We start from the raw sequence: 15,057 nt of genomic DNA on the forward strand, positions 1-15,057 counted from the left end.
AGAATCAATAGGGATGTTCTTCTAGTGTGTTGTAATTGTTTCAGTAGTTTGATTTGGCCTGGGAAAGGGAAAAACAGAATGTGAAACATGGCAGATACAGGTTTCTCCAGCTATCTGAAAGTAGAACATTTCTATGAAACCTTTCTTAAGCCAAAATGGCATAAAGCAAAGAAGCGATTACTATTTATTTACATGGAAAACATTTGTAGTGTTCCTAGATCCAAAAAATAACCTCTCATAGGCTTCTCTGATACCTTAGGTCACATCTTGCTAAGGGATGCACAGAATAAATCGAGACAAAGCACAGATGTTCACAGACGCAGTTCACAGCTCTGGCACCTTGATGCTGAGATGCTGAGTGTGGTTCCCAGGGAAGAAGCCTGGCAGGGCCACTCTCACTGCTCAGGGTGCGTGCTGCCTCCATAATGACTTACTGCACAACAAATGGTGAAAGCTATTTTCGCGTTTCGCCTTTTTTCATAAAAGCCAAGTGGCATAACATGAACTTTTGAAAAGCCAGGGATATGTGTAGTTATACCAGCATATAAACCTGGCTACTTTTCGCATGTTTGCTTAAAAATAAAAGCTGATTTGTAATTTGCATTCTTTGTCTTTTTCCCAGTTTCTACTTAAAATAAAAAAAATTGCATAGGCTTTTTACATTTTCTAGATGTCCTCTGTTCTTTATGGAACTACATCTAAGTATACATACAGTCCTCCCGATCATAAGTCAACATTGTTTTGAGGACATCATGAGCCATTTACAGGACCTTCATCTACAGATGCTTGTGTCACAGACCAAATGCATATTTCCTGAGGAGTGTAGAAACCTATGTTGTTTATCTCAGTGATAGAAATAGACTTGAGTTTGCCCTGATCTGTTTTGAATAATGAAAGGTAGAATTAAAAAAAAAAAATCATTATTGATTGTGTGATATTAGAATCTTGGCATCAGTTTTTACAAAATTGGTATCCTACTGTATAACTAGCTTTTGATTTTATCTTTTTTCATGTACCATGATATCAGGAACTTTTCCCCATGTTATTAAATAGTCGTCAAAAACAAACCAAAGACCTTGACACTGTCTTCCTCAGGAAAACCTGTTTAAAATATTTTACTGCTAGTAAGGGCTCTTTTCACTTATTTCCCAGTTTGAGAAAACAGTTTCATGTCTTGTCTTATAACTGGGCGTGTATAAGCAGCCTTTCATAGGCATACTTGAGAAATGTCTTATAGTTGTGTAATTTTTTTTTTTTTTAATTTTTTTTTCAACGTTTTTTATTTATTTTTGGGACAGAGAGAGACAGAGCATGAACGGGGGAGGGGCAGAGAGAGAGGGAGACACAGAATCGGAAACAGGCTCCAGGCTCCGAGCCATCAGCCCAGAGCCCGACGCGGGGCTCGAACTCACGGACGGCGAGATCGTGACCTGGCTGAAGTCGGACGCTTAACCGACTGCGCCACCCAGGCGCCCCATATAGTTGTGTAATTTTTATGCAAATAACCGTGAAGGACTTTTCATCTGAGACTTGGTGATGGTGACCGCCTTTTATATTAGTTGGGTCCTTTCTTAAGGTGTAGATCCACATCACTGGATGCCACTTCATCCTGTGTTCTGCAGTTTCTCCCACTGTGGGTTGGAGAAAAATAGAAGTCACTGAGTAACATGGCTTGTTTTGTATGTAACACTTAACCTGAAAGAAATCTTTAGAAGGACTGACTTCCCTTGAAATCTCCCTGGCAATAGATACACATTTGTTGCTGTGTGTGGAAGAATTAAAAAAATGAGTATTTCTGGGGCGCCTGGGTGGCTCAGTCGGTTGAGCATCCGACTTCAGCTCAGGTGATAATCTCACAGCTTGTGAGTTCAAGCCCCGTGTCGGGCTCTGTGCTGACAGCTCGGAGCCTGGAGCCTGCTTCGGATTCTGTGCCTCCCTTTCTCTCTCCCCAACACACTCGCCTTCTGTCTCTCAAAAATAAATAAACATTTAAAAAAAAAATTTTTTTTTAGTGAGTATTTCAGAACCAGCTGATAGAAATGTTACTTTTCAGTTAAAAATTATTTCAAAGTGTGGTTACAGTTTACATAGTGTCAGTTAGACATTTCAGCAGGTTTTCATCTGCAGAGAAGTCCAGCATTTTATTTTGCTTTGTGTTTGGACAGATGCAGGTAGAGATGAACTATAGCCGGTATCTTTAAGCTTACAATTAAGGTTAAATTGTCTCAAATTAAGTGAACTCGAAACAACAGAAACTTACTCATTAACTAGAGAGGTCATATAATCCCAACCATATTCCTGAGGGTGAAGAGAGATGCTATAAATAATTAAGCCAAAACAACCAAAATAAACTGGGACTGTCCCTGGCCACTCTCACTAATAGCTGCTCTGGTTCTGACCGCCATGACCCCCACGTGACTCCATCTCTTCCTCCTCTGAGCTTTCCTCTCCTGGGCCTGTGATCACATGCTGCCTTTTTTTACCCTCCTCTCTTAATAGCTGACCTACTTAAAGCTCCCTGAGGGTAGAGAACATGTCACATTATTATTGTTACTACCCCTCGTGATCCATGGTTCGTCGATACTCCTTACATATTGAAAGAGTGGCTGACATTTCTGACAGAGCCCTATACTTAAGCATGGAGCATGCCCCGTACACTGTTACATTGCCGTTCAAGAAACGCAGTTTGGTCATTTACAAGTTGTTTTGGATTTGAATGGGTTCTTGCGAAGACCTTGCCAGCAATTGAAAGCAGTTTTTTCACCTTTTGTGCTTAAAAAAAAATGTTAAGACATCATAGAGTAGTGGTCAAGAGAACAGTCTCCAAAACCACACAGACCTAGCTTCAGATCCTAGCACGACTGTGTGTTCTTTGACAGAGTTGGCCTCTCTGAGCCACAGTGTCACCACCTATAGAATGGAAATAATAACAGTACCTACCTCGTGGATAATAGAGGTGATAATGTGTAAAGTATCCTGCTTGGTGCCTGCACATACTATTCCTAGTATCTGTTAGACAAAGTTGTATGGATACAGCCTCTTAGAGCCTTTCTTCAGTTTGTTAGTACTAAGTACATTAAAAGTGCTTGAGCTCTTCTTCCAATGATAATAATTGGTGAAACCAAACTGTCTGCATATTTTTGGTTTTACCTTCCTGCTGATTGTTAGGACTACGTCCCTGATGTAAAACAATTTCTGGTTTGCCATTGGCTGGAAAGCCTTTGTGTTCTCTACCCTTGTTGGTGTGTTTCCTCTAGGTGGGATGCTCTTATCCTTTGTGCGAGGTTTCATAATTGGGGATGGATTCATCCACCTCCACCCGAAAATGATCCTAATCTCTAAATGTTGCATATCCCGATACAGCAAATTCTTGTTTGGTCTGTACTCTTAATTTCCATGCTGTAGTATGTTGGTTTTTGTGTTTTATAAACATTCACACTCTAGAAGGCTTTTAATTGAAAAATAGCTTGTCTTCAATACATTTCTTGTAGAAAAGGCTTAGACTTTGGAGTTAGACTGTGGTTCAATCTCAGCTCTACACCACTAAGCACAGTGGCTTTAGACAAGTCTCAGGGTTTTTTTGTTTGTTTGTTTTTGTTTTTTACCTGTAATGTGGGGACCGTGTTACCGCATGATAGAGATGTTATGAGGATTAAACGAGAGATGTAGATAAATTGTCTAATGTAATGTTGGTGAGGTGCCTACCATTACCCATCATATTATAGATTTTAAAATAATTTCCCTTTTGAGTAATCTTACTAATGTTCCTTCACATATGTATTTAAACTCAATATGAAAATTCATATAGAACATGTTTTCATAAAGAAACATTGAGAAATAAGATGACTAATCTCCTTGCAGATATTTCCCTTTACTGGCTAAACAGAAACCTGGGCACCCTGAGTGTGATATCCTGACCAACGTCTTTGCAATTCTGTCAGCGAAGAATCTCTCTGAAGCCACAGCCTCTATTGTGATGGATATAGCTGATGACCTTCTTAACCTTCCAGATTTTGAACCCACAGAAACACTTTCGAGCTTGCCGGTGACTGGATGCGAATACACCGAAAGGACAGATGGTACGTGTGCTGTACAAAGCAAAGCTAGCATTTGTGCCCTCACAAAGGAAAAAGTCCATACAATTTGGCTCTTTTAATTAGTTACATTATTAAAAGAGTTTCTTTTCTGTAGAAATTAATACCAACTTACATAAACTGAATTTTCTTTGCAGTCATAGAAATTCAGATTATTTATGCTCCAGAAAGCTCAACTGCCCACCAGGAAATTATCAAATGACTTCCACTGTCCTTTTTCTGAATTCCTCCTATCATATTGTACGAACAGTTCTTTTACTACTTCCCAAAATGGGTTAATTAGATAAAGCCTCAGGGGTCTCTTATATAAACTTAAATTTAGCTAATGATACAGCTATTATGACTAAGAAGAAAGATATTTCATCTTTAAATTTGAAATTTATTAAATGTTTATGGTAATTGAGTGGTTTCCTTGTCTGTCATTATGAAGATAGTGTACGATTATCCTTTAAGAGAATAATTTATTAAAATCAAAACATCACTTTTTTTCAGAGTCTATCACAATGGGAGGAAGATTAATTCTACCTCATGTACCTGCAATTCTCCAATATCTCAGCAAAACCACAATAAGTGCAGAAAAGGTGAAAAAGAAAAAGAACAGAGCACAAGTCAGTAAGGAACTTGGCATTCTGTCAAAGTAAGTGATATATATACGTCCTTAAAAGGTAACATTACTCTCTGTGGTTTTAATTTCTGCTAAATTATGTCCAGTTTTTCAATTATTTAAATGTGATAATAAGCTGAAAAGGTTTTCAGTATTTTAAATGCTTTCCATTTTTAAGTTAATGTGGAACTCCTATTCTTTTCTGGAATATTTATTAAAAAACTTTTATGTAAAGCATCTGCCTTCATTTTATTATAAGAAAACAGTCTTCAAAATTCTAAAGTAGACTAATAGATTTGCTTGTTTAGCCTTTGCATATTTTGTTCAACTAGAATTTTGAGTTACATGAGATCACATACTTTTTTTTTTTTTTTTAGTTGATAAAAATAATTAAAAGAGCAGGCTGTGGTTGCTTTGTTTTCTAAGGGTCAAGAAGATCTTGCAAGGATTTTTAAAGATTCTTTTTGTCAGTAGACCTAATAATATGTAATTGTGATTTCTATAGCAAGGTTAGTAAACCAGAGCACAAAAAATGTTTCTATTTTAAACTCTAAATTGTTCCAGGCCTTAGCTGTGAAAAGTTTATTTTTTTCTGTTAACCTCAGCAACAGCAAAAAATGATATATTAGAGAATCGTTGAGGAACTTCTTTGAAGTGTTTTATTTATACTGTTGTACTTCTAAGTTTTGCAGAATGGGAAACCACACAAAATACACTCATTGAATTTTATCACAGGCTGTGTGGTGGTGAAAAGGTGAAGAGAGATCAGGCACCAGAAAGACCCGGGTTTGAAAGCCCTGCTCTACCATTTCTTAGCGATGTGACACCAGTTTCTCTGAGTCTCCCATTTTCTTTGGGCAAAATGGAGCTAAAAATAATTCCTACATTGAAGGCTATTTTGGGAATTAAAGTGAAAATTGTACAGAAAGCCTTCTACAAGTCTTGGCACTTAGAATGTTATTTCTTTGTAAAATAAGAAATTACTGATTGTCAGATCATGATATCATCTACACAATCAGATGCTACAAGAGAAATAGAATAGTAGCAAGGTGCCTGAAGTTGGAGAGAAGTGAGCAGACACTGCTAAATAAGTCACCTGAACTTTTTATAGATGAACACATAAAAGCCACCTGTCTGTCACGTTTTTCTACAAGAAGTTGAGCTTCTTAGAGAAGTACTCTTAAATTGTTGATCTTCCTTATATATCCATTTTTTTCCCCATCTCTAGGATCAGCAAGTTCATGAAAGACAAAGAACAAAGTTCTCTGCTCATTACACTTCTCCTCCCTTTCCTCCACCGTGGCAATATTGCTCAGGTACAGATTCATAGGATTTTATTTTGTCTCTGAAGCAGCACTTTATTATTAGATTTATTTGTGAGCAGTAATTTCCTTGGTTAGATTCTGTGATGTATTTGTGAAGAGACTTTATATAGAAATACAAAAATAAAAATAGAGGAGAAAAATTGGGATGAAAGTAGGAATGAGGGTGCACAAGAAGGTGGAAAACGCCATCATCAGTCATAACAGAAAAAGTGTTATTAATCCCTTCATTTTCCTTTCTTTAGCTTCTAATCCATTTCAAGGCTTTTTTTTTTTTTTTTTTTTTTTCCCCTGACTTTGACCAGTAATGAATCTGGAACCCAAAAAGTACATTGTATAATCTTTTTTTTTTTTTAATTTTTTTTTTAGTGTTTATTTCTGAGACAGAGACAGAGCATGAGTGGGGGAGGGGCAGAGAGAGAGGGAGAGAGAGAATCAGAAGCAGGCTCCAGGCTCCGAGCTGTCAACACAGAGCCCGACGTGGGGCTTGAACTCACAAACCATGATATCATGACCTGAGCCGAAGTTGGTCACTCAACCAACTGAGCCACCCAGGTGCCCCAGTACATCGTATAATCTTAAATATAGATCACAGTTGCAGGACTGAATGAAAAGTCAGACTATAATAATATTAGGCATAGCTAAGAATTTTCTGATATGATTTTCAAACCTTAGTTCAATCCCAAGTTAAAGAGTCTTCCCATGCTCAAACTCAGGTATGAGGCCGAAGCCATTACACTGAACATCTCTTACCACATAGTAATTCAGTGTGGAAAACCACAGATCTGTAGACAACCAGAAATGTGTTTTTTTTTTTCAGCAAGCTCATTTTTCTTGGCTCTTTTTGGACTCAGTAGAGGAAATTCTGTCCCAAAGCCATATGTGTTTTCTATTAGAATTAAGGAAGAAACCATTCATGGACATTGTTGTGGATTTTATGTTGTTAAAATGCTAAGAACTTTTAAAAGACTGTGAAATAACTTTTCCAATTACTACTTTTGCTTCTTATTCATAATTGTATGTTTTCTGGGCTGAAATATATTAAAGCCAAGTTGATCAGTTTTATAAACTACTGAAATGTGATTTCTCTTTCTTCTTAAGGATACAGAGGTTGATATTTTGGTGACGGTACAAAACCTTTTAAAACATTGTCTGGAGCCTACAAGCTTCCTCAAGCCTCTAGCAAAACTCTTCTCAGTTATTAAGAATAAATTGTCAAGACAGTTGCTTTGTACAGTTTTCCAGGTCGGTAATACTAATTTTTACCCCAAACCACCCACCCCTTTTTAAAAAGATAACTATGACATGTAACACATATTAACAGCTTTCTTGGTGCCAGTATGTTGTTTCATATAAATTTGAGTGGAAGGAGGGAGTTAAAGGGAGGAGGGCAGGAAAATTAAGATTTTATTCAGTAATAACATACTTTTTTCATTCCATTTAGACTCTTTCTGATTTTGAGAGTGGATTAAAATACATTACTGATGTTGTCAAGGTAAGAGAGAAAGTCTTCTCTTTTGCTTCAAAAGTATTATCATTTTTGTTTATTTAAGGTTGATGTACTTTCACCTATGTTTTCAACGTTTCAATGTTTTCATTTCTCGTAGCTTAACGCCTTTGATCAAAGACATCTTGATGATATCAACTTTGATGTTCGCTTCTCAGCATTCCAGACAATCGCCTCTTGTATTAAAGAGATGCAAACTGTGGATGTTAACTACTTAATTCTAGTCATGCATAATTGTTTCTATAATCTGGAGGTAGGTCTTTATAGCAAAAGTTTATGAATTGGTTTTCATTGTTTTGATATGACCAAATTCCTTAATTTGTGTTTTGAGCAGGACAAAGACTTTTGTGTAAAATTTCTTTTAGTTGCACAATATTTTGCAATATGGTGAAGACCATATTGTTATTCTCATGATTTAAAAGATAAGTACTTTGAATAAAATAATATATGTGGAAACACTTTGAAAAATCCAAAAGCTGTGTATTAGAATAGGGAAATTCATAAAGACAGAAAGTAAATTAGTGGCTAGGTTACGAAGGGCTTCCGAGGGAGGGAGGAATGGAAACGGAGAGGGAGGACTTCAGACTGGCACAGGGTTTATTTTGAGAGTAATAAAAATGTTCTTAAGTTAGATAGTGGTGATGGTTGAAACAACCTTGTGAATATATTTGCAAAAAGACTTTATACTGAAAACCTTTAAAGTGTACAAAAGGGCGAATTTTAGAGGTGCCGGGGTGGCTCAGTCGTTTAAGCATCTGACTTCGGCTCGGGTCATGATCTCATGGTCTGTGAGTTCAAGCCCCACCGTCGGGCTCTGTGCTGACGGCTCGGAGCCTGGAGCCTGCTTCAGATTCTGTGTCTCCCTCTCTCTCTGCCCCTCCCCCACTCATATTCTGTCTCTCAAAAATAAACATTAAAATAATTTTTTTTTTAAGGGTGAACTTTAGGGGTACCTGGGTGGCTCAGTTGGTTGAGCATCTGACTTCAGCTTAGGTCATGATCTCTCAGTTTGTGAGTTTGAGCCCTGCATCGTGCTCTGTACTAACAGCTCAGAGCCTGGAACCTGCTTCGGACTCTGTGTGTGTCTCTCTCTGTCCCTCCTCTGCTCACACTCTCTCTCTCTCTCTCTCTCAAAATAAATAGACATTTTTTTTAAAAAAGTGAATTTTATAGTATTTCAATTATATCTCAGTTTTTTTAAGTTTTGTAACTACTGTCATTATTTGACAGTCTGCCCTCCTTTATTGATATAGAACTATAAAAGGGTTTGGACTATAATTAAGTGCCATGTTGCTGAATTGAATTAAAGCCCCAAAATGGGGAAAATGGAACCCTTGATTTATAGTTGACCATGTAATCAGTAATATCTTTGTGGCATTTTATAGTTATTCATCAGGTATCAACAATTATGTAATATATGAAAAAGTAATCTCTCTGTTTGGAGATGATTCTTCATATATTATGTCAAGTTCCAACACAAAGGATTCCAAATCACTGCTTGGTTGGCTGAGTTGGAAATAGTTTCTCCACATTCACTGCCTGCATTGCTCGAAGCAGGAACTGGAGCACAACTAACCAGGATTATACCAGCCAACTTTGTCATTCTCAGTGATCATGTGACACTGAATATTGAAAACTGCTTATTTTGCTTGTTTTGAGAAATAAAACAAATCAAAAACTCTATTTCATCATATTTTCCAAATGGGAGTGACACTTCTCAGTAAGCATGATTTTTTAAAGTTATATACTACAGGCACACCTCATTTTATCATGCTTTGCAGATACTGTTTTTTACAAATTGAAGGTTTGTGGCAACTCTGCTTCAAACAAGTCTGTCAGCACGATTTTTCCAATAGCATTTGCTTACTTTGTGTCTTTGTGTCACATTTGCTAATTCTCACAATATTTCAAACTTTTTCATTATTATTATGTTTGTCGTGGTGATCTGTGATCAGTGATTCTGACTCTCTGAAATACAGATCATGGTAAATATTTTTTAATGAAGGTATGTACCTTGTTTTTTTAGACATAATGCTAGTGCACACTTAATAGACCATAGCATAGTGTAAACATAACTTTTATATGCACTGGGAAACATTAATATTCATGTCACCTACTTTATTGTGACTTTCACTTTGCTGTGGTGGTCTGGAACCAGACTCACAGTATCTCTGAGGTATGCCTGCATGTTCCTCACAACCCTACATTTGGTTCTTCCTTATGATTTTTACATAGACGAGTGGCAACATTTTCATTGAGGGGTAAACTCTTTCATTGGGAAATAATATTCCATATTACAGATATTACACAGAATAATTTGGGGTTTTTTTCTTTTTTCCTGTTTCCAGTTAGGAGACATGTCTTTAAGTGATAATGCCAGCATATGCCTGATGAGTATCATCAAGAAGGTAGCTGCCTTGAACGTCACAGAGAAAGAATACAGGGAAATCATTCATCGTTCACTCCTGGAGAAATTGAGGAAAGGATTGAAGAGCCAGACAGAGGTATTGGGGTTTGCGATTGTATTTTTGTCTTTTACACACTACTGTCTGTGAGTTTGGTATTGGTTTTGTTTTTTCCTACTTATACTGTTGTTGAAAAGCAGTCAGTCTTATAAGTACATTTAATTAAAATACTTGATTGCATAAATACCAAACTTTTAACAGGAGAATGAGAATAGAAAGGAGAGCAATCACTTCTGATTTCAGTTTGTGTTTATAGTGGGAATTAAAAAAAAAATTATAATGGCTTTGTTGTGTGTCTCTTTGTATCCTCTAGAAAACAAATTCTTTAAAAAATTTTTTTCCCCTCAATTTGGCATTTGCAGAATATTCAACAGGATTATACCACAGTGCTTTCCTGTTTAATTCAAACTTTTCCAAATCAACCAGAATTTAAAGAGTTGGTACAGCTTACTGATTGCCATGATCCAGAAATGGACTTCTTTGAGAATATGAAACACATTCAGGTAGAAGACAGTTCTGTTCAGTTCTTTTTTTCCCTGCCTATAAGTATTTCAAACTGTTCTGTCTCATTTAAAAAGATATATTTTAATTTTCCAAAAAGTTTTGAGCCTCTGATTTCTTGGTCTTATTGATCGTCAATGAAATTAGCACAGGAAATGATCATTTTCCTGGGGTCTGTTTTCTTTCATGGTATCATAAACCACAATTACAGTGTCACCTTTCTCTGCCATTTGCTAAGAAGTTTAACTGCTTTAGGATCCATTGTTAAACAAATGCTATGGATTATATCTCTGGAAGCAAATCAAGGCACAGGTGTTGCTCATGTAACACATGGACTGCCCTTCACTCCTTTAATCTCTTCATGCAAAAGGAACATGATACTGGGGCACCTGGGTGACTCAGTCAGTTGAGCATCCAACTTGTGGTTTTGGCTCAGGTCATGATCTCACAGTTTCGTGGGTTTGAGCCCCACGTCAGGCTCAGTGCTGGCAGCATGAAGCCTACCTAGGATTCTCTCTCTCTCCCTCTCTTTCTGCCCTGCCCCCACTTGCACTGTCTCTGTCTCTCTCAAAATAAATAAATAAACTTCAAAAAGAAATGATACAGAAATGGAGCTGGTCATATGTGAGTTCATTCAGTAACTAATTTTTATTTTATCTAACGCATAGATCCACAGAAGAGCAAGAGCCTTGAAGAAACTGGCAAAACAGCTAATGGAAGGCAAAGTTATGCTGTCTTCTAAATCTCTCCAGAATTACATCATGCCTTATGCCATGACTCCAATTTTTGATGAGAAAATGCTCAAGGTAGGACATTAGATTTAGAAAACATTAAACCTCAGGGCACCTGGGTGGCTCAGTCAGTTAGGCGTCATCCAACTTTGGTTCAGGTCATGGTCTCATGGTTTGTGACTTTGAGCCCCGCATCGGGCTCTGTGCTGACAGCTCAGAGCCTGGAGCCTGCTTCAGATTCTGTGTCTCCCTGTCTCTCTGCCCCTCCCCTGCTCACACGCTGTCTCTCTCTCTCTCTCTCTCTAAAAATAAACATTAAAAAAAAAGAAAAGAAACCATTAAACCTCTACCCATACCGTGACACACTTTTCCAAAATGCATATGGGGTTGGTGACATCCATGTTGATGTTGTCACCATAATTAGAGGCTTAGAATAGTTCTGAAGCCCTTAGAATGGTACTTGGCACACAGTAAATGTTCTATAAATGGTAGGCGTTATTTTTATTTTCATTATTATTAGCTCGCAAAGGCCAGCCACAAAATATTTCCCCTCTTAGAAATGATCACATTACTAACATAGCATACTTTTATTTTTGTATCATAGGATTTAATTCTGATAAATACCATTAATAATCAGTATTTTCCCAAATGTCTTACAAGAAATGAAGTCACACAATAGCTACCTTTTCTTTAACACTATGCCAGCTACAGGTGCTATTCTAAGTACTTTACATAGTCTTACTTCATCCTCACCACAGCTCAGCCCTATGGGGGGGATTGTTGTCAGTATATTACAGGAAAGTAAACTGGGAATATGTGAGGTATTTATCTTTCTCAAAGACATACAGAATGAGAATCAGTATTTGAACTTAGGCCTGTCTTCACTGTTAGACTACACAGTGCCAAAAAAACAGTGCCTGGCACATTGTAAGACTCTGATAAATGATATTTATTGATCAGATTAATGAAAGAGTGAAATTTAAGTCCAATTTGAGGTGATATCAGGAGCTGTTGGTCGAACTTATTCTGTGTTGATCACATGGTCTTAGGCAAGTTTAGGTTTCCCCTATTGTTTCAAAATTTTTTTAAAGAATTACCTACATAGAGGCGCCTGGGTGGCTCAGTTGGTTAAGCGTCTGACTTCAGCTCAGGTCATGATCTCACGGTTTGTGGGTTTGAGCCCCACATCAGGCTCCATGCTGATGGCTCAGAGCCTGAAGCCTGCATCAGATTCTGTGTCTCCCCCTGACCATTCACAGATGAATAAACATTAAAAAAAAAAAAAAGAAAAGAATTACGTACGTAAATAAAATACTCCCCCTAAATTCTGGCTTGAAGAGCCAGTAAGCACAACCAATTTATAGTTTGATGGCAGTAAAATAGGAAAGAGGTGTAGATGAAAAAAATAAATTATATTTAGTTTTGGTTGATGTTAACATAATATATCTCTTTAAACGTTTATTTATGTTAAGGGAGAGACTGCACATGGGTGGGGGAGGGGCAGAGAGAGAGGGAGAGACAGTTTCCACAGTGTTAGTGCAGAGCCGGATGGGGGGCTCAGTCCCATGAACCATGAGCTCATGACCCGAGCTGAAATCAAGAGTCAGATGCTTAACCAGTTGAGCCACCCAGGCTCATATGGTATATCTTTTTTCGTGTTCTTTTTTTTTTTTTTTTTTTAAACATATTTGTGATTTTGTATTTACAGTTGGTTTCTGGTAGATAACATATAACTGGGTCTTGGCAGTTTTATCAAATCTGACAATCTCTGCCTTTTAATAGGTTTTAGACAGGGGCATCTAGATGGTGCAGTTAAGCATCCGACTCTTGAATTTTGTCTCCGGTTATGATCTCACAGTGGTGAGATCAAGCTCTGCATCAGGCTCCACACTGACAGTATGAAGCCTGCTTGGGGTTCTCTCTCTCTTCTTCCTCTGCCCCTCCCCTCTTCATGCTTTCTCTCAAAAAAAAAATCGTTTTTTAGACCATTTACATTTAATATGATTATTAATATGGTTGGATTTATATCTTTGATGTTGTTTATATTCCATTTGTCCCTCTCTTTTTTCCCTTGTATTGGATTAATTGGATTTTTTAAGCGATTTTATTTTATCTCTGTTGGCTTATTAGTTATCATTGAGCTCTTTTTATAGGTTTTACCTCTACATTAGTTCTGGTGTCTTTTTTTTTTTTTTCCCAGTTTGTGTATTTTGATAGAGAAATAGAGTGCATGTGTCCAAGAGCATGCACAACCAGGGGAGGAGCAGAGAAAGAGGGAGAGAGAGAATCCCAAGCAGGCTCTGTGCAGTCATCATGGAGCCTGACTCAGGGCTCAATCCCATGAACCATGAGATCATGACCTGAGCTGAAACCAAGAGTCAGACACTCAACTGACTGAGCCACCCAGGTGCCCCTACCTATACATTAGTTTTATACATATATTGTTATTTTTGCCTTAAACAGTCAATTATCTTTTAAAGTGATCTTTCAAAATAAGGAAGGATCTTTTATATTTCCTTACATATTTATAATTTCTGGTTACTTCCAATTACTTATAATTTTCCAGTTATTCCTTTGGGTAGATCCAGATATACTGCTATATCATTTTATTCCTGACAGGAAGACCTCCTTTAAATTTTTTGTAGTAAAGGTCTACTGGTGATGAATTCTTTCAGTTTTTATGTCTTTTCTCATCTTTGCTTTTGAAAGATGATGTTTCTGGAAGTTGTGGAATTCTAGATTGACAGGGTTTTTTTTCTTTCTATTCTTTAAAGATAATTGCTCTATTGTCTTCTAGTTTATATCATTTCCAACAAGAAGTCATTCTTATCTTTCTTCCTCTGAGTGTAATATATCTATTTTTAGGGGCTGCCTTGAAAATTTTCTCTATATCACTGGTTTTAAGCTAGTTGATTATGCTGTGCCTTAGTGTAGTTTCCTTCATATTTCTTGTGCTTGGGGTTTGTTGAGCTTTTTGGATCTACTGATGTAGTGTTCTTCAAACTTGGAATTTTTTGCCATTATTTCTTCAAAGATACTTTTGGGTCCCCTTCTTGCCTTTGGAGACTCCGGTGTGTATTAGGCCACTCAGAATTGGCCCAAACTCATTGAAGCTCTTTTTTTTTTTTTTTTTTTTTGTCTCATTAGTTTCTCCCCCTCCACCCAGGGTTTCATCTTGTTTCATTTTTGTTTCAATTTTGTATCGCTGTGTCTTCAAGTTCACTAATCTTTTCTTCTTCAGAGTCTAATCTGATTTGAATCCTATCCAGTGTGTCTTTCCTTCCAGAACTGTCTTTTCTATTTCTGAATTTTTGGCTTGGGCCTTTTTTATATCTTACCTCTCCTTAACATGCTTCTGCTTTCCTTTCCCTTCTTGATCTTATGGAATGTAATTTCATAAATTGTCTACTGTAAGTCTGGTATCTGTGTCACTTTGGGGTCTGTTTCTACTGGTTGATTTTTCTTGTCATGAGAGGTATTTTCTGCAGCTTTCTTCTCTGTGTAGCTCTCTCCTCTCTATGCTTTGCCCTTTGGACTCTGGCTGCCACAGCCTTCTCTCTGCCTCCTTACCTCAGGGAGACCACTGGGCCCTTTTTGGGTTTCTCCTCTGCTATGACCTGACAGTTCTCTTCACACAGTGAAATTAGGATAATTATAAGACGCATTTCATTTGTTGCCTTTCTCTCAGCTAGCACTGTACTGCACTGTTCAATGTCCAAAGTCTGAAAACTGCTATTTCATATATTTCTGTCTATTTTTCTAGTTTAAGGTATCAGGGTAAAACCAGTCCCTGTTCTTTATGGTGGCATGAAAGAGATGTCTCCAAGGCATCT

At 37.3% G+C, this 15,057-nt stretch overlaps 1 protein-coding gene across 2 annotated transcripts in view; it reads left to right on the plus strand.

Annotated features, from left to right (window-relative positions):
• Positions 1 to 15,057, plus strand: part of UTP20 (UTP20 small subunit processome component) — a 107,664-nt gene that overhangs the window by 62,485 nt on the left and 30,122 nt on the right. For both annotated transcript variants that reach the window (XM_049626157.1, XM_049626158.1), the window contains exons 30-38: positions 3,862 to 4,079; positions 4,587 to 4,731; positions 5,927 to 6,014; positions 7,122 to 7,265; positions 7,465 to 7,515; positions 7,628 to 7,780; positions 9,876 to 10,031; positions 10,355 to 10,495; positions 11,162 to 11,299. In XM_049626157.1, the coding sequence (XP_049482114.1) occupies positions 3,862 to 4,079; positions 4,587 to 4,731; positions 5,927 to 6,014; positions 7,122 to 7,265; positions 7,465 to 7,515; positions 7,628 to 7,780; positions 9,876 to 10,031; positions 10,355 to 10,495; positions 11,162 to 11,299 (1,234 nt within the window). The remainder of the gene's footprint in view (positions 1 to 3,861; positions 4,080 to 4,586; positions 4,732 to 5,926; positions 6,015 to 7,121; positions 7,266 to 7,464; positions 7,516 to 7,627; positions 7,781 to 9,875; positions 10,032 to 10,354; positions 10,496 to 11,161; positions 11,300 to 15,057) is intronic.

The sequence above is a fragment of the Panthera uncia genome, chromosome B4, assembly GCF_023721935.1.
Source record: "Panthera uncia isolate 11264 chromosome B4, Puncia_PCG_1.0, whole genome shotgun sequence".
Classification (NCBI taxonomy): domain Eukaryota; kingdom Metazoa; phylum Chordata; class Mammalia; order Carnivora; family Felidae; genus Panthera; species Panthera uncia.